The sequence below is a fragment of the Petromyzon marinus genome, chromosome 3 (genome assembly GCF_048934315.1).
Source record: "Petromyzon marinus isolate PM22_M1 ecotype Great Lakes invasive population chromosome 3, UKy_Petmar_22M1.pri1.0, whole genome shotgun sequence".
NCBI classification, from domain to species: Eukaryota; Metazoa; Chordata; class Hyperoartia; order Petromyzontiformes; family Petromyzontidae; genus Petromyzon; species Petromyzon marinus.
This window is the reverse complement of record NC_133669.1, coordinates 4,017,517-4,037,744: the sequence shown is the minus strand read 5'-3', so window position 1 is coordinate 4,037,744 and position 20,228 is coordinate 4,017,517. Positions and strand designations below refer to the sequence as shown.

Genomic DNA, 20,228 nt, shown 5'->3' with positions numbered 1-20,228 from the left:
CAGCGTGCCCGTGAATCGCTGACACCCCTGTGAAACGTATGCCTCTGTCTTCCGACACGACGGGGGTTGATGTTCCTTCATGCCGTCGGTTTTTGATCGCATGACAATCAAGCAAAGTCATTTTCAGGTCTCCGAGATGGATCGAGCAAATGAAGTGAAAGGCCAAACTTTCATGGCGCACACCGTTTCCGTGCAAGTCACACGTGTGAACCAGGGCCCGAGACCTGAGCCCGTCAACTCGCTTGCGCGCGTTTTAATCGCGAATGCTTTTGTTGAAGCCCATATAAGAATCGTCTAAAACCCGGAATCTCAGTGCCGCTGGTCCTGAATCGTGACACGTGGCGTCCTTTCCACGCGGCTTTCTATATTTCTCCGTGGAAGCTGCTGAGCACGTTCTGTTGGTGGGTGGCTTGAGCGTATGCTTATTTACGTCTGCAAATAAAGTGGCATTTTACCCAGAGGCCCCCTTTTCCCCAAAGCTGCCGGGGGTGATAATTCCTAGCTTTTCTTCCGCAGACCTTTCAGACGAGCGCATTTGTACGCAGAGCATTGACGGAAACGTAATTCGACCGTAATTTGAATGTGTGTCAGAATTAATAAATATATTTTAGCTAAAACAACGACAAAATCTAAATCAATTCGTCGGTTGTTATGAGCCTTACCACAAAACGCAGCAACAACAACAACAAAACCCTGCCATTTTAAGATGCTCCCGAGGTTTTGTTGATTTGCCAATTTCAAGCCTCGATACGTCCGGCAATTTTTTTTTAATGTTTTTAAACGAAAAAATGCAGCTAATGTTATCATCCTCAAGTGTGGGGAAGAAAAAGGCTCATAATACATACTAATGAGGCTCCGCGCACGATGAAGACGCATTCGGCGTTCGCAATGAAACCGCGAGTGCCCTGAGCGAGCGATACATCTTCCTGGGAGGGTGGCGGAGGTGACACGCGTTAGCGCAAGACAAATGCATCGCGCGGACAAGGACGCTTAAAAAAATGAATTTTGCATTTTGCCCATTCTTTTCCCCGATAGTCCGCAGTCCTCAGCATGCAGCGCATGCCCATGGGGTTTTCTTCATGGTCCAGTGTCGCAAAGTGCATTGCGCACTCGGTAGTATTAAATACCTCCTTTTTTCCCCCCTTCTGGTGGATTATGTCTTCAACCATCAGTTATATTACGCTCGTGCTGTTATTATTGCGGTTAGGGCACAGGAGATAAAACGAATAAATGGCAAGAGTACAAGATGTGCTGGTCAGATGCATTAGGTCGAGGGAGGGCCAAGGCCCATCAAGTACATACACCCTGCCAAAGCCACACCAGGCTCTGTTAGAGAAGGGGGTTCTGCATTTGTATTATATGCGATTCAGCCAGGTGCGTTAGTTACAGAGGCACACTAGGCACGTGGGGCCCACTACGTTATGTTAGTTATGGGGGCTGCCAAGGTTCATTAGGTCCAGAGGCTACTGTGGTGCATGAGGTGTGTGGGTTGCATTAGTTATGTACCGGGAGGGGGGTCATCTAAGTGTGAAAGGGTAAAGTGATAACCAACATGTGCTGAGCATTCACCCTGCTCGCTTCCCCCCCCCCCCCCCACCCTGTGAAGCAATGAATTGTCACGATTCAGGGCCACGATTTGAATCAAAATTCGAATTCAATGTTACTTATTCTTGGTTCTTTCGGTAAAGTCACGTAGAAGGGAAACAATCAAATAATGATAAAAAATATAAAAATATAAAATTCTCACGACATTTCGACTGAAACACAAGCAATCATCATCAGGTGTGAAACCCACAGCAAGAATTTACCGAAAGAACCAAGAATATGAATCCCTGCAGTCACGAAAGCTTTAAATCAAAATTCAATGTTACTCGTTGCCTTTGTTTTTACCGTCTCGTTTATATTGTGAACGGTGTTTTTTTTCACCCCTCCTTTCTCATCTTGTACGGCTTTTGTCCGCTGCGCTAGACTGTACGTAACGTTTCCAGCAAAAACAATCTGCAGCGATTTGCATGGCTTATGAACCGTGGGTTACCTGCGCCTTTGATTCAACGCGTGTATCGTGAGCCTTACGAACCCCTGTTTGTCAATGCATTGGTGCAATGTTACAACCTCAACTGGAAACCGAGGTGTATTGGGCTCAACGGCGTCTAGCAAGCGGTGTTAACGATGGGGGGAGACAGGGGGCTATGTTAGTCAGTGCAGCTCATCGGATTTCTCCAGTCTAAATAAAACAAAATATGATTTTGTGGTGTTAACCAGTGCATTTAACGCAGGGTCTACTTAGGTGCGTTGTAAGTACGGGGAATATTGTGTTTTGTTATATTTTTTTATTAACTTAAATTTTATTTTACCAGGTAAAGCCCACTGAGCTCTGTAGCTCTTTCTCAGAAGCGACCTAGCCATCACGTGATAGCTCAGCGAAGTGGCTTGTCAAGTGTAAATGTATAGCAGCAGGCAAATTCTCTGAACGGCATGTTGATTATAAACGTAGAGGGGAAACCTGGAGAAAAATCCACGCGACCACAGGGAGAACAAGCAAAGTCAAAATATACAGGCGTCAGGGTCGGGATCGAACCGACGACCTCCTGCATACGAGACGAAGTAGTTATACATTTCCGCATGATGATGAGCCACTTCGGTGAGCTACCATTTGTGGCAAGGTCACTTCCGGAAAAGAGATAAACAGCTTAGTGAGTGAACCTTACCTGGTAAAATAAATAAAAATGTTTAAATTGTTTTTATATTCCTTCAACACGTTAGGCAAATAGTCTGCGAATGTGCATCAGACCGCATTGGCTGGAAATCCTTAGCACCGGAGCTGTTTTTTTTACATACAAAAGGTAGGATCGGTTCATTACTGCGCCGACAATAGGCAGCTTATGAGCTGTCATCGCACACAGGCTCGTTATCCTGCCGGCAGCTCAGAGATGATTGTATCAGATGACATGTACCAATATGAGTGCACAAACAACATTTCCCCTGAATCGTTACTCTAATATCCACTCTCTCTTCCTGTCGCTGGCCAATGAGGGATTGTCATTACGCCTTCATGCACATGATGCCGTGCAGAAAAACATATATTTGCGTGTGTTTATATATATACACACACATACATTCCAGGCATTGAATGGAGTTCAAGTCTCCTGCTTATGGGGAACAGTCACTGGGATTTTTGTAAAAAATAAAAACAGTCCCATAAGCACCAATCATCCACCGACTACATTATTAATGCCTATAGCGACAACAACAGCAACAACAACAACATTAACGTGCTGATGCTGCCGCGTTGGTAGTGGTGCACAAGGACCAATCACAGACAACCCTAACGCATGCAGCACACACAGAGGGGCGCCTATGTCCCTCTGGTCTCTCTTATGTGCTCCAAATATGGGCCATCGCCTGAAACGTCGCGTATTACATATTTTTTTAGAAAATATTATTAATACAAACTTTGAGGATTTTTTTTTGCCGGTAACAGCAGGTCATGCTGGGATTATCAAGGTTGGCTACGTAAGGTGCGAAAGAAGTTCAACATACGTACATGCTATTTAAACCTACGGTGGTCTATGGGGGGGGGGGGGGGTTTAAGAAAATTTTATTCCCAGACTATCTCCCTGCTTCAGTGAGCAAAGGGACAGCACATATATCTATTGATGGCCTTGAATCCGTTGGTGGAAATTCCAAATTTCTATGGCAGGGGCCAGTCTTGTAATCATGATTTGTGGTTTATTCTGCCCAATCCATGCATCACACCTCCAGGCACCATCGACCAATCACTCGTGTTTTCCCACAAAGTGGTACTCATTCTGTTGAGCCTCAGGTTGACCTTCGACCAGGATTTTATGAACTTGTGACCTTGCAATTGTCAGGTCACTTGGCCTGATGATTAACTAAAGAGCGTTCATTGATGTCACAGTGCTCAACTCACAATCAGACATTGTTAATTGCATATTTTAGTCAACGTTCGACAGCCCCATCACCTCCTCAGAGATGGCAAAACGAGCACCACTTTGTAGGAAGCGAACTGTCCCCTGCCATGAGAACGTGGAATTTCCCCCACATTGGCTTGGGGCCACCGATGGCAATGAGCGCCGTCTCATTGAGCTGCTTCCCGTTTGCTTCACATCACCGCTCGCACAGCTATCTGGAGAATCCAGGTGGGGGGATAGCTTGAGCCTCACGGTGTATTTTTTGTATTCTCTCCGTTCTGTTGACCGTATAGTAAATATGACAGGTTTTATCGAGTGAATCGGCCGGTGGCCGAGTGCTCAATCTCTCCATTTAAGTGACCTCGGAGGTCACGAGATCGGCTTCTGCGCCGCCGTGTTCTGCCCAAACACACACACACATCGACATGCCTTCATTGCTGCCGGCGCGGTGGATCGAACTCCATTGCAACACCTGGTCTTAAAAAAAATCATGCTTATTATAGAGCTCGCGTTGAGGGATCGCTCCTACCGCCTCCTCCTCTGTGGTCTCTCATCCTTATTTCTTGCGCTCCTCTTTCTCGTCGAAATCTTTCTGTCAGAGTGATGTGCGCGCTCTCTCTCTCTCTGTGTGTGTGTGTCTAAATCTTTCTCTAACTCCCTTACGCTCTCAGCCATTCGATTCGCGATTCCTCTGGAGTTGACCAAATGTGTGCCACTTTGTGGGAAGTCGCCAGTGGTGGGACTGTGGAGAAACGACCCTTCCACCATGGTCAGGGGTTGGCAACTAAAATAAGAAATTGTTTCAAGAGCCACCATTGCATGTGAATACGAGACAGTGGTCTTTATAAAATAACAATGGCGAAGCAGTCCTTAAAGACTAAAAGGCTATTTTAATTTTACCAGGTAAGGCCCACTGAGCTATGTAGCTCTTTTTCAGAAGCGACCTGGCCACAAATGAGAGCTCAACGAAGTGCCTTATCGTGTGGAAATTCATATCAGCCGCATACTCCATAAGCATTGTTTTGCATGTTTCTAAATATCCACATGCGGGTTCTTAACCGGAGCCACAGGTTGCTGGCCCGTGACCGTGGTAATGTGGAGTTTCCACCACTGGTTCAGGCCCATCATCGAATATTAACATCACCGATCTTTGACTTAAAACTTTCGTGGCTGCAGAAATTAATATTCTTTGGTTCTTTCGGTAAAGTCACGTAGATAAAAAAAAATATGTAAATAAATCATAAATTCACAAGTACAAAAAAACACGCACAAGCGGTCGTCATCAGGAAAGAAAGATCACGACCGCTTGTGTTGCAATCGAAACGTGGTGGCGGTTTTTTTTATTTTATTTTGATTATTTTTTTCAATTATCACCGACCTTTTAGCAAGGGTTTGCCTGGTTAGGGTTAGCATCGGCTTGGACAGGTAATGATAGTCATTTACATTTGTAAGGTGATTTATAAGGTGAAATTCATCCAGGGATCTCAGTGCGCCGTTGGGAAATCTAAATACTACAAGGTAGTCGGGAGTCCACTGGTCAGGGGGAGGCTGCCATGGTGTCACGGTTGGTAAACTGGAATTGCGATTGAAAGGTTACCGGTTCGATTCCATCTCTGTTCGCGCCATCTCCTGTTTCACCCTCCCTCTCTGCCTCCTCTCCCTGTGCCAGCTCACGGTCGGGGTGATCCAAGCGGCCGAGCTGCCGGCTCTGGACATGGGGGGCACCTCGGACCCCTACGTGAAACTCTTCCTCATGCCCGACAAGAAGAAGAAGTACGAGACCAAGGTTCACCGCAAGACGCTCAACCCCGTGTTCAATGAGAGCTTCGTCTTCAAGGTGACTCCAACCCGCCCGCCCGCGGCGCCGCGTGGCTCGAAACTCTCCGCTGAGGTGGCTCCCTCGCAGGCCGTGTCCCTAAACATCAACTGGAGGTTGACCACGCCGAGCGGCAGGGAGCCAGTTTGATGAGGATGTAGCCACACGGAAGTGCAGTGCCGTAGACATCGAGCATCCCGGGAGGTGCAGCCGCACCTGTGGTGGGGGGAGGGGTCCCCCCCTTATGTCGAAAGGGCCCCAGCTGCTGGGCTACGAGAGAGAGAGAGGAGAGGGAAATCGGACATAGGCTCCCCGCGTCAACGCCTTCCACCGAGGGCAACGGCGCAACCTCCGATTAGCGCGGTTGGCTACGTTCGGTGCGAAAGAAGTTAAACATGCATACAATGTGAAGAATTGGCATTTACTCAAGCGAAGTGAATACCATAAAGCAGTATGATAATATCAAAAATGTCGCTTATTTAACAGGGGATTGATATAATGGTTATCGCGATCAGTCTTACGATTTCTGCCAGTACCGGTACATACATTACATATGGGCAAAACAGAAGGCATGCACTGGTTTCAAGGTTATTGGCGATGATCAGCATGTCACGACGATGAACTCTTCCCAGTGAGTGCACCACGTGTATCCTGCTTCGTAGTTAACGTGAGCACGGTTGCACTACGTACGGTGCGAGAGAAATTCAACAAACACACGCGCGTAGATACATACGCATGTACATACATACGCGCGCACATGCATACGCACGTACATGCATACGCGCGTACATGCATACGCACGTACGTGCCAACAACGGCACCGCCATAAGCGCACGGCGTTCCATTCAAGGAGGTTCAAATGAAGTCAGTGCATTGCTCCATTCGAATGAGCGTGGGGAAATGCCCGTGTGCATTTACAGCCCCGACCGAGCCAGGGCCTGTCACTCTTAAAGGGCAACCACAGTTAACTTCCCGTGAAAAGTGGGATTCGTTTTATCGCCCCGGGCTCCATTTCCCACCTTCACCCCCCGCCCCACGCAAGTCTATCCCTCTCTCTGCACCTACCCCGTTCCACCCCTGTCCACCCTCCCCTCTTACCCCACCCTGGAAATGGAGCCCGGAACCTCTCCAACAACCTGCAAGCGCCCAACCGCCCGGTGGAAGTAAAATGTCACAAGTCACACAAACGCGCGACGCTTTGTTCGTCCTTCGACGCCGTACGGACTACTTTGCTCGCGGTTCAAATCCTGTCGAGGGCCCAGCTCGGCTCATGATACCTCCAGGGTGCGAATTTTTTGAGCTTATTGAGAAGAAGTCAATGCACGAGAATGAGCCTTGGGTAGAGCAAGAGTGGCCTGGTCCACCAAAAATGCCAAAAAGCAACGAGGAAACAAATCCAAGTACAGCAATGAAGTAAAGCAATCGGAGCGCGCGGAGTAAAAACAACAAAGACACCGCACCGTCACACGAGGAGTCTAAAATATTGACGGACGAAGCAAGCGACGTTTTGTTGGGGAGTCAGTCGAGTGAGAAGTGGCTCGGCCCATTTTTCGTTCGGTAATATTCGCCGCCGTGCCTCAAGAAGCTAAAATGTCAAATCCAGCATTAGCGAGCGACTCAACTGGCAATCGGGGAACTTGTGAGTCGTACGATTACGGACGTCATAGCAGGGCAGAGACGCTCTGACTTTGGCTTTGCTAATGGACACGCGTTGTTGTTGTTGTTCTTGTTATTTTTGTTGGGTGGGTGCGGGTGGTTGCGTGCGTGGCTGGATGCGCCATCCACAGAGCGATCAAACCGCGGTGGAGTTTCACATCTGAAATGAGAGAATCCATTGTGGAAACTATAAACCTGGCGGCGTGGCCTCTCTACTGGCAAACCGCCCGCACGAGCGGAGCGGTGGCGGCCTTCGCGTCACCAAACGTCGGAAAATCGGACGCCGAGGTTGGGGGGAAGGGGGTAGGAAGGAGATGTGGTGGAGGGGGGGAGGCGCCCTGCGGTTGTTGCGTGCGGGCGGGACGACGCCCTTGCAACAAAACGACCGTGCCGGGAATCCGCCGTGGCTTCGTTCCGCTCGTCCCCGTTTGGTTCATCATTGTGGTGCCGCGTTAACGGTGCCGGCGGTGAACAGTGCCCCCCCCCCCCCTTGAGTCTGAGTCGTCTGCATCGCTGCGCTTCACTGCGCAGGGCGCTTCGCCCCCCCCCCCCCCCCCGCGGTCTCTTTAGAGAAAAAGAAAACGGACAGAATGAATGACCGCAGAGATAATCCTAAGTGTACTTAATTTGCTGTGTCATGTTCTGTCAATATGTACTGCATCAGATATGAGTAATAGCCCCGAGAACGTAATAAGTTAAATTTTTTTGTTATATACATTTGTTGGGTTTTCTTTCAGGCAATCTCCCAAGTGTTCTTGTTTCTGTGCGCGACAATATTGTACTGTCGTGTATCCACGGCTACAAAGAAACGTCCGTCGACTGATTTACGCACCAAGTTAGCTTTTATGGACACCCAGTATTTACGGAAGACTACATTTTAACCCTTTTCTTTTGCAGATCGTTTGTTGGCTCGCTATCGTTGAGGTGGGGAAGTCGGGGGGGGGGGGCTGTCTCCTCCAATTCGATTTAAATTTGAGCAGCGGACTGAAATCGCTGAGCCACGTTCATTCTCTTTCAAACATTGTAACTCTCGGCCCAGTTCTCAGATCAACCAACGTTACTGTCCCACGGAGATTTCCATTGCCTAACGCCCATTTACTCTGCGGACACCTTGATTTGCACGTATTTGTTGTGCACGCATAGTAATGGCGTCGCAACTACACCGTAGTACTGGTACTCGTGGGCTTACCGAGAATTGTGGTGAATAATTTATCCATCGTGTGTTCAGTGTGACCCTGTGTGCGTGTGCGCGTGATAGCGCACTGCACCACGAACCTGTCAGCCCAAGTTCAATGCCTGGCCATGGCTAACATCCATACTAGTCTTGGGCCCACTCCAGCCCAGCGTCACGAGAGTACCCTGGTGCGGCGTGTAAACATCAACAACAACAACAACCGCCATTCGCCACAAAGTGGTCGGTGACGTCACCGCGATGCTTGTGCCAGGCTAGGTGCACTTTAAGGCCACGTGAAGTGTCATACGCCCGCTGGAAGGAGGTCACGGGGCAGACCCAGGTGCCATGTGGACATCGGCGCGGGGGAGACAACGTGTTTTGTGTGTGTGCGCGTATTTTTGACATCGTGAAGCTACAAATCACGGCCGAGAATCGAACACAGGTCAGCGGGTTCAACTCCTGGCTTTGCTGATCCTTTGGCAGGGATCATCTGCTGAAGCATGTCTTGCCGCCTCCCTGAGGTTGACTCACCACGTAAACAACAACAACAAACGCAACGTTGCTGCCCACGCAACACACTATTGCGCTGCGATGACCCGAGTATGCACATTGTGTCGAACTTCTTTCGCACCGTACGTAGCCAACCGCGCCCATCGGTGGCTCGGGGGCAAGGACAACAAACGAAGCACTAAAAGCAGCTCCCGGCGCACGCGGGCGCGCTTGCGAGGCTCACCGCGGGGCCCTCTATCTTTGTGGTGCAGGTGCCGTACTCGGAGCTGGGCGGCAAGACCCTGGTGATGGCCGTCTACGACTTTGACCGATTCTCCAAGCATGACATCATCGGCGAGGTGAAGGTTCCCATGAACACCATCGACCTGGGCCACGTCATCGAGGAGTGGCGCGACCTCGTCAGTGCCGAGAAAGAGGAGGTGAGTCGCGCTCGCCGTCTCATCACAACGCGCACAACAGCAGCGGACGCCGTTCGCCACTAAGTGGCCGTCGACGTCACCGCGGCGCACATGCCCAGGCACACAAAGACGCGCGCACGCACGTCATTTACCACCTGCGTTGTAATGGAAAACGTGCATTTGGATAGTGGCAGGCATTCATTAACTGCATTCATATTTCCTGGATCGCTCGTTAAACTGGAGCAGACACGTGACCAGCAGTTGCCACAGCTGTAGTGAGAGTTATACTGAAGGTGGTGTGCCGGATGGAGAAATGGTCAGTGACCCGGACAGATGCGGTGGGAAATGAAGCCCCCCCCGCCAGAGAGTAGTACGCACAACCGCATAACAATTTTGAGAAGAAGTGTTTGTTCCGTTACGGAAGCAGCCACTTTTAAAATAAATGAAAAATAACTGTGTCATGATCCACTCATTTGCTTCTGTATCGCCCGATGCTTTTGGCAGAAAACACGTTCCAATGTCTCCAGCACCGACAGTGTTGAGTTTTATTTTTTCAAAACACGGAAAACGTACGTGCTTTTGTTCACCTCCCGTGTTTTCCACATTTTTGATCGATCCTTATCTGCCTCTCTAATTCTTGTCCTAGGTACACACATACTCTGATGTTTTTCCTAGTCGTGGTCCTCTCAGCAATGATTGTACTTCGATCTGCACACTTCGCTCTCTGTGTGCACAGCTTTTGTTTTATTTATGTTGGAATACAACTTTTTCAGCCTTCTTTGCAAAGTTATTCAGGCGTTTCCTGCCATTCATTTTAATTGTCTGTTGTGATGAATAAGTCATCGGCAAATCCGAGAAGGCTAATATGCCTTTATTTGGCTTGGTTATGCCTTTATTTTAATCCATATATTTTTGGAAATATATTTTAACATTGCTGTAAATATATTTTCTCAGAGCATATCTCTGCATCCGCATCCTCTTCTGAAGTACATTTTGCCCCTTTCTTCCCAGTAAACATTGAACGTTGGGCCAACGTAGGCCCAACAGTTTCCAACCACGTGCCAGCATTGGCCCAATGTTGCATGTTTACTTTGTTTATGCAATCTTAGTGTAGCAGCTCATTATTTGCAGATTATTTCGATTAGTTATTTGATGAACACCATGTACGTGAGCGGTACGGTGTCTGCTTCAGGTTCCCTTGAATCAAATACCTTTTGATAGTCAATAAAATATAGGCATGTAACGGTGTTTGAAATGTTTTTGTCTTCAGTGGAACCTCGATTTAGATTTCACTCCCCATCCTCTATGCCAGCATCAACGGTTTGCCAGCTGCGAGTAGTAAATCATCAACTAAATGCATGGTGATTTTATTCCATCATCCTTTTATGTGCGTGACCAATTCAGGATCATCTTCAAAGCTAATTCACTTTTTATTTATGTCTACGTTTAGATATTCTTTGAACAATCGGATAAAAAAAAAAACGCCGAGCTAAAAATAATACAAAAAGGCTCCGACTTCTGTCAGACTTGAAACATCCTCTTTTTTGTAAGTGGGCAAATATTATTTTAATTTCATTTTAATTGGATTTTATCTCCTTCAGGGTTGATAATGTGTGTTGCATGGGTGTACGCTAATGTGCATGTTCAATGGTACATGTTTGTTCAGCTGAAGCCGTGTAATAAAGCCTCCACAATTGTAGCCGATTTTAGCGGAGGATGGGAGGAATCGTTCTTCCTCACTTCTGCTCTGAGAACGGGAAAATGTTCAACGCAGAATAATAGCCGAGCCGAGTGTCCCTCCCATCTTCCCCAGACTTTGTTGAATTGCTACGTCGCTCTTGGAATGGAGTAACATTGAGCATAATTACATCGGCTTAAAGTTCCGTTAGCGATGTGTCTGTGCGCGCGCGTGTATTATATCCTTGTGGTTCACGCTCTGCATTATGGTCACAGTGACCTGCGTTTAATTCGAGGTCCATTCATTCTATCGACGGCACGTGGTTTCCGAAGCTGTCATGGTCCCCTCTTTGTTGACACAGCCCGAAATGGGTACTTGGTGTGCTGCATAAGCATCGGGGCACTGGGGAAGCAAAGGTTGCTGTCCGTGGTGCTGACCACATCAGCACTTTTATCTACTGCGCTCACCTTAATAGGTGATCACTCACAGCACTTGGCCTACAACAAACTATATAGCTACAAGCGGGATATTTGGCTATTGCATTACGGTCACAGGGAGCAATGTTCGATTCCTGGCCATGCACACTATCGGTCGTACACGACAACCCGAACCCAGTGTGGGCCTCCCCTAGGTCGACCCAGCCTTAAATGAGTACATGGTGTGGTGTCGACCCAACTATGCATAGCTTTGATCACCCCCACCCGCTGGGCTCTTGGCAAGCCTTCAGTGAGCTGCTCGCTATCACCGCTCGCCTTGATAGTCTATAAAAGATCGCCGTTGTGCAGTCTTTTTCCCTGTATCTTTACTCTGAATTGCATTTCCACGCACTAAGATGCTCAAAGAGGAAATTGGCCAAGCATCTCTAGCATCTCCTGAAAAAAAGTGTCTTGGCACTGAATCGAGGTTTTCCTGAGTAAGTAAAGGACGCTCCGGCATTATCGGGTGTGCAGAGTGGCGCAGCATTCGCACCAATTCGTCACAGCAAGAAGCGCCTGGGTTTTATTCCTCACTCGGGCACCTTTCTGCTTGGAGTTTGTATTTTCTTCCCCGTGTCCTGCGTGGGTTTCCTCTGGATTCACTGATTTTTCTCCCATAGATGATCGATTTAAATAATAAAATAATAAAATACAACGTAGCTCGTACTGGCCAAAATATCGCAATGCTGAAAGGAAAGATCTGCAAACTACTCAACCGGTATCCCACGGAGCGTCATCGCCCTCCTACTCCAAACAACTTTGCAGGACCCTTCTGAAAACAAGAGTCTTGAGACTTTGTGAGGCTCTCCTTGATTAAATAAGTGTCGCAGTAACACATCTATCTGCCGTAACTAATTTATATTTTTTTAATTGTATTTTTCCAATGTTCATCGAGTGCACTTGTGCGCACGCGTGGTTGCATTCGTTGTCAGTTGGGCGAGTAAAACATCTACGCAGGTGGTCAGCGAATTGCACTAAGAGCCAGTGAATCAGATCCACTGATGATAGCATCACCGGCAAGTGGTTTCAGAGCTTGTTGTGAGCCTACCCCTTGACCGACTCTGCCTTAAATAAGTACCTGGTGCATTGTGGGAGCGTCAGCACTCGACACGGAGGTGGCCACACAACCCCCTCGTAACGACGTGCCTGGCTAAATAGCAGCCGTGGGCATCAAGAGTCTTGCTGGGAGAATAGGGGCGCCGTCGTAATTGTGCGCGCGTACGAATTTGCATCTCTGCGTTTGTGTGCGCGTGCGACGTGGGGAGCGGCAGCGGAGCGGGGAGCGCAGTGCGCTACGAACCTGGTGACCCGAGTTCGATTCGCGCTCGCAGCCAATAACAGCAGCGTTTACCGGAGCCTCCCCTGGATCGAATCAGCCTTAAATGAGTACCTGGAGCGATGTGTAAACATCACCCACCAGGGAGAAAAAGGCGGCCGGGCGTGGTGCTAGCCACGCACCTACTTCGTGTGACGTGCTGGCATTCATAGGTGCTCGCTAGCAGCACTTGCCCCAACCGTCTGTTCGAGGCTACACGGGGGATCTTTGTGTGCGTGCGAATGTCGGGAGTGAATTTGCACTGCGGGCACACACGTGCACATTAGAACCTCTCAGGCAAACTGCTTGACACTGATGAAGAAGCCCACACTCTGCTATTTCACACTGTCAAGTGATGGTCGATTAATGGCAGTGGTGTTTGTTGTGTTTTTTTTTAAGAGAGAGCAGTCCAACTTTTATTAATGTGACAGCCCTGTGCAAGAAGGAGCTGTCGAAAACGAGGCTCGAATTTTAACTGTCAAACAGCCCCGCTACCTGAATGATAAATAGGAACTGTCCTTTGTCGTGACTAACAAGCAAATCGCGTGGCTCTCTACGCAAGGGAGCGTCCCAACGCCTGGCTCGTTGAATCCTGCCCTCTTGAAGAAGGGTTGATGGCTCGCCGCAAAGATTATTGCGTTGCGAGACTCCCGACTCTCAGGACTGTGACAAGGCCAGTCGCTATCAGAATGGCCGGTAGGGTTTGACTACCTCTCGGTAAGAATGTTTAGAAGGATATCCTCTCGTGTCTGCAGAATTCCGACGCGTAAATATTCCCTGAAGGAAAATAACCAAAACGTTGCGAGCGTAATCATTCTGAAAAGTAAAAATGTTGCCCTCCCTGCCACCCCCAAGCTCTGTGGTCCTCCATATATTAAGGTGCTATCGGCTAATTCATTAGCGTTTACATCTGGAAGGAAACCGGATGCTCTGTAGAAAACCAATGCGTACAAAGTGACAGCACACCATCATCATACAGACGTAACAGGTGGACTCCACATATTTGCTAAAAAACCGCCTTCTCCTGGCAAATTCATGTTTTCGCACCTCAAAGCCCACGGGAAGGGACTTTCGAAACATCCCTGCGTGATGCACCAACCCTCGCCTCCGCGAGCGCCGGGTTACAGGCGCCCGCAGCCACCGCCAGCCGGCTAAATGTACAACGGTCATTGTTATGAAATGTGTCTGGCGAATGTTCCTTACTGCATCCCTGCTACCTTATAATTGGGAACAGATGCGAGGGGCGATGTGACGACGGCACACTGACAATAGCGCCCGGCAGGAGGTCACGCACGCGGACACTTTAGGAATCGCCGAGGGGCGGCGGACGCAGCACAAACTCCGCGCACGTTCCCACCGCGTTTGGAGCTGGCGCGTGTGCGCGGGGGGCGCTGAGAAATCGACGGTAATTTGCGCGAAAATTACCAATCAAAGCTTTCGCAACACCAGGCCATTGTTACAAAGCTGTGTACGCGGATCGGCGTGGGCTGCGATGATGAAAATGTTCCGTCGCGCGGTCTGCCAGATGGCAAACGTCGCTCGCGCTGACCGGGTGCCGCGAAGGAAGAGAGAATCTGCGAAATTGCTCCGTTTTTGCAATCGTACGGTGATTGCCGTTCAGAGCCAAGTGCCTCTGCTGCGGTCATAGCACTCGGCTGATTGCCAATTCATTTCCTCGTCGGGTATTGGCTCAGCCCATTCTTCTATCCACGGTTGGTAATTAAAACAGTAAGTTGAGGAAACTGCGTTGCCAATTATAAGTTGGTCAATCTCACTTCCCTCACCCCCTCTCTCTCTCTCTCTCTGCTGTCAAGAAGGGCCTTTGCCCGGAACGTCAGCCTATTAAAGAGTACTGCGTCGCAAGGCAACGGCGTCGACGAATGTTGCGAGTTTGTTTCGTGGTTGATAACATCAACACTATTTTGTAGGTAGTCAATACAGCCCATGTATTACGGACGTACGAATCCCGTCATAGGAAAGTGGACTGTTCACCACTGGCTCGGAGCCCACCAACACAGATAAGCTCTGTCTCCGTGCCTGCTTGAGCACGGAGGCACTACTAGGATTTTATTTTTTTACTTAATTTACTCTCAAGCAGATAAAGCGACCGCCATTCGCTTTCTGACAGATCCATTGAAGTGACTTTCAGTCATTTCTTAGTGTAATATATTACAATGATGTCCATTTACCCTCATTGATATGTATCTATTCAGCTACTCCCGCTCACTCTCAGCAACGTCTATTTAAGCGACCTGTGCACCATTACGCGGCTGTCCATCATCTACAGGGGCGGGCATCGTATTGTCGCGAACGCATCTCCTTGGAAAGGGAATGTGGAATGTCCGCTGCTAGCTCAGGGCTAATAATTTATAGAAAAAATAGCAACCAATACTCGTTTCAGTAGTGGATGGAATCTTGACTTGTTGGTAGAAAGGCTTTGGGTACTGTGGAATAAAAGGCCAAAATACCCTCCAGAGTCCCTTCCACAGCGGTGATGTGAAAAAGCAATTGCATGGCTGCACCCTTATTTTATAGAGACTTTGCTGTTAATAGTTTGTAATGTACTATTGCTATTTCACAATAATTGACGTTTGGTCATTGGCTGCTGGAGGCCGTTGTGACGTGACAAGTCCCCTCACACGCCTGACCCACACCAAACATTCACGAGACACTCACCCCTCACCTGACACTCACCACTCACCTGACGCTCACCACTCACCAGCCACCCATTAGACACTCGCACTCAGCACTCACCTGACACTCACCCGCCACCACTCACCTGACACTCACCCGCCACCACTCATATTTGTTTTCTTAGTTGGGGAGGATGCTTTTTGGAATGCTCTCTATATGGATATTGCTTCAATAGATTTCGTTACAAGGGTTTGGCGGGTTTTTACCACGTGTGCTGTGCTTGTGAATAGTGATCACTGGAAAATATCTATGTGAAAACTATTATAGAGCTCTGTGATCGTGAATGGCTGTGAGTAATATTACATTTAGTAGCTTAGCATATTTTGATCCTTTATACTACTTACAAATGCTACTTTAATACATAATAAGAAGAATGTACAGCCCTTTGTCAGTCCACTTCTGTGTTGATCATGGGGGTTGTTTGACCATACTTCACCACGCTGGTCTGTGTGGGTCGATAAAGTGTGTGGGGGGGGGGGAGGCTGGGACTGGTTGAAATTTCACTCGCCACCGATGTTCGCCGTGGCCAGGGATCAAACACGCTCAGTGCGCTAACCGCTACGGCCCACGACTCTTTCCTCCAGTGGCGATAAACTCGTCGGCATTTTTAACTGTAAACGTCCGTGGGATTTTACAACCGAGATTTTGCTGTTTGACATTTACAAATACTTTATTGCTCGGCTGCCTCGCCATGGTATACAGCAAAAGACTCGATGATAGCAAGTCAATTCAAATGTCAAGCTAAAGCCGCTGCATGTCAGTGTAGGGAGGTCTCATCTGTGTTGGCTATCCTGCCCCGGTGTTCTAGGTTCCCACGACGACCGCTGTTGACTTTCCCACGAAGCGGACACTTGTATCATGGACCCGCACGTTAACTCGATTGGGATAACGCATCACAGTCATCGCCCCCTGCTGGCAGACTAATGCCCGATTGCGGTCGCAGGCGCCGAGTGTCACGGCGTGATGCACACAGGGACAGCTGCCACTGGTGGGAGCGAGAGGAGGAGGCGGCGGGGGGGTGCCCTTTCAAAATGTGTTGAGACGATGAGATGTGAGGATGTAGAGCGTCCTGAAATGCCCCCGGCATATTAGAGCGCACTCTATCAAACGTGGATCATCGTCAACCCGCAAACCGCTCCTTCAGTCTCGGCTTCTGTCCGATCGTGAGTCAAGCACTTCTAACGATGGCGCGACCCAAATCGTCTGTGGTGTGGTGGAGAATTAATATTTGCAACCGCAATTAAGTTTCCCCGTGCGATTGTGTGACCCAACAATGCATGTCCCGCATTTGTCGTGCTCTTTGCGCATGGACAATTTGAACGTACACTCGCTGCCTCATCAGTTGTCCTTATCGACACACAATCTTTTTTTTTTTACAAATTGTGCCGCACGCAAATGATTGCACTCTGCGAGCGTCCGTCCGTGAGCGGCGCTGATCAATGGCGCAACTTTGTCCCGCGTGGTTTAGCATTTAATTTCAGGTGCGTATATACGAAAAAAGGCGCGTGAGTCATTATTAATTGATTTCTCTGCTAATCCCCCTGCTTTATATTTTGTGTTTAATTTCAAGATGTTAAAATATGTGCTAAATTATTCTGCTGGATGGCAACAAGGTCAGAATGCCCGATTCGCAATTGGAGGGCTGTGAATTAATAACAGGCTCAAAGGTTGACTCAATTCCATCATCGTCACCATCATCATCATCGTCACCATCATCGCCACCATCACCATCATCAAACTCATCATCACAACCACCATCATCACCATTATCATCATGAGCATGACCGTCATCATTATCAGCATCATCCACATCATCACCACCACCATCATCATGATTGCCATTATAACCATCATCATCGTCACCATCATCATCATCGTCTGTCCGCTATTAGTGGAAGGTCTCCCCACTGGTCCCCCCCCCCCCCCCCCCAACTGTGGGGGCCTCGTCCGTCCACGTGCAGCAGCGCAGGTGGCTGCAAGCGCACTGCGGGACACAGCCCACAAATCGGTGACATCCAAAATGACACGTGGCCTAAACACACCGTCACCAGCCGGCATTCCGCGTGCCTGGACAATGGTCACGTTCCCCACGGGCACCCAATTTCAAATCTCCACTTGGATCTTGCTCGGTGATTCATGTCAAACTCCTTGTGTCTCTCATTGGATTGGGCCTCTGCAATGCCGAGATTAGGATTATAAAAGCGAGTAAAAGGCGGTAGGGTTTTTTTTGTCTGTTAACAAATCGTGCGAATCAATGTGCACGCTGCACGTGGGGAGCGGTCGCGTAGCGGTTAGCGGCTGCGCTGCCGCTACGAGCTTCACGATCCGAGTTCAACTCCCGCTCAGGGCCGACACCAGTGATGATTTTCTGAACCGGTTCTGGGCCTCCCCTAGGTAAACTCAGTCTCATATTAGTACCTGGTGCGGTGTGTAAACATCGCCACTGGGAAGACAAAGGTGGTCGGGCATGGTGCTGGCCACCCACCCCATCGTGCGCCGTGCCGTCCATCATAGGTGCTACTCGCTAACCGCACTTGCCCCAACAGCCTGTTAAGGTTATAGGGGGGAGCTTTGTTTTTGCTGTACGTAAGCATACAAACTAAGATAGCTGCCAATTAGTCGGCCACTGTTGACTTCCCGCAACGTGTTACTTAATATATCTCTCCATACGTGCACAGGCACACACACCCACGTATCATACACGTGCGCACATGTACGGTCCGTGTATTTGCACATTGCACAGATATACGAGCGCACACGCCAACTAAAAATAAACGGACAAGGCAACCGTTTTGGATGTGAAATCCATCGACCAACGGCCCTACCAGATGAATCCATCTTTGCAACATTTGTTTAATGAACGCAACAAACTCCTTTCCCCACCGCCGCTGCTTTCCCATCCTATCCTATACCCCTAACTCTCTCTCTCTCAACATCCCCTCATAATTTAAGTGGCGTTTTGTTTTTTTAAGCGATACCCCTCTCACGCCAGCCCAGCCTGACTGGCCGCGGCAGGGATTCGGGCAGCCGATGCGGTAATGGGACACAGAGGGGCTTCCGGCCGACGTCTGTTCCCCAATTGAGGACTACTGTGTGCGTGTGTATCCGGGCCGGCACGAGAAACCATTCGGCACAAACAACTCACGCCCCCTCCCATTGCAAATACAGGGAAGGATCCACGCGCGCTAATGATGCGGTTCAACCAAACCCACCGGCGACCTCCCAAGGCGCCAGCGGGTTTTTCGGCCGCACCGATTCCCGGTGTGGCCGGGGCCAGCGCGTGTACGCCGCTTTCCGAACATCGATGGGGCAATCGTGCTGCCGCTCCACGACAGCCCGGCCGCTATGAGTACCATGGGCCAGGAGACCGAGGGCGCACCATAGTCTCCGCAACGTGAAGTCCGTCAGGGCGTGCCGGGTGGTACTGGTGGCTGTTGTTGTTGTTGTCCTGCACGTGCTGGAGGAGGAGGGAGGCTGCCACGTGGCTCTGTGGCTACGTGGAGCTGACGTCCACTCAAATAATGCATAACATTGACAAGCATGAGTATTTCTTAAATTTTCTTGCATATCTGGCGCTCTTAACTGTATGACACGTGTGAAACGCATTCGCTAAATTAAATGAAGCTGACTCTGCAAAGCTGGCCAGGATTTCCAGCTCAAAACTGGGTCACCGGAGAAGCCATTGGGCTTCAGGTTGCAGGGAGCCTCTGAATGTTTCATAATGCCCCATGCCAAGGTACACTGAGCTGTGACGCCTCCTGACGTCTTGGGTTTGGAATTTGGGATCCAGTTTTCAGTGATTAAATCGATGTCTTAAGTGTAGTGGGTTCTGAACTTACGTGCGTGTGAATTTATTCATAATATAAGGTTTTTTTTTTGTTAGATCGCGTTATTTATAAATGTATCGCAACCCTCCACCACCCGACACGGCCAATCAGTAAAAAATGTGTCACGTTGACAAAATTGTAAATATTGTGGATTCACTCTTCAACACACCGGTGGGCTAAAGCAGTGAATAATTTGTCTTTAGTCAACGTGACACTTTTTTACTGATTGGCCGTGTCGGGTGGTGAAGGGTTGCGACACATTTATAAATAACGTGATCAAACCGAAAAACCTTTATTATGAATAATATTGGTCGCGAATGCCTACGTGTGTATGTATGTATGTATGTTAAACTTCTTTTGCACCGTACTTAGCCAGCCGTGCTAATCAGAGGCGCGAATGACCTGGCCAGGTCAACTTAGCCAGGTCATCAATGGTTGTAAAAAACAAAAGTAAATAGCCAAAGTCTCTCCCAGCTCGAGTGAGTACGAGAAGGTGCCCGGCTATGTGGTTGCACCCGGGGTAGTGGTGAGAACTCCACATTCCTATGGTGGAGGCCACGTCCGGTGCGACAGAAGTTCAATATGCATACGAGCCGGTAGTTTGCATTCAACGACCACTGTTGTACTTCCCCAAAAAAAGAAGTCGTAATTTTAATAACCGTCGGTGGATGATGGGTTGAGCTGTCTCTGCAAGCAGCGTTTCATCTTGGATGTTGAACACTGTAACCACAGAGCCATCCAAATGCACACAG

At 48.9% G+C, this 20,228-nt stretch overlaps 1 protein-coding gene across 3 annotated transcripts in view; it reads left to right on the top strand.

The window, feature by feature from the left end:
* Window positions 1-20,228, top strand: part of LOC116952091 (synaptotagmin-2) — a 305,791-nt gene that overhangs the window by 251,885 nt on the left and 33,678 nt on the right. For all 3 annotated transcript variants that reach the window (XM_032971142.2, XM_032971134.2, XM_076072826.1), the window contains 2 exons: window positions 5,602-5,769; window positions 9,340-9,507. In XM_032971142.2, coding sequence (XP_032827033.1) covers window positions 5,602-5,769; window positions 9,340-9,507 — 336 coding nt within the window. The remainder of the gene's footprint in view (window positions 1-5,601; window positions 5,770-9,339; window positions 9,508-20,228) is intronic.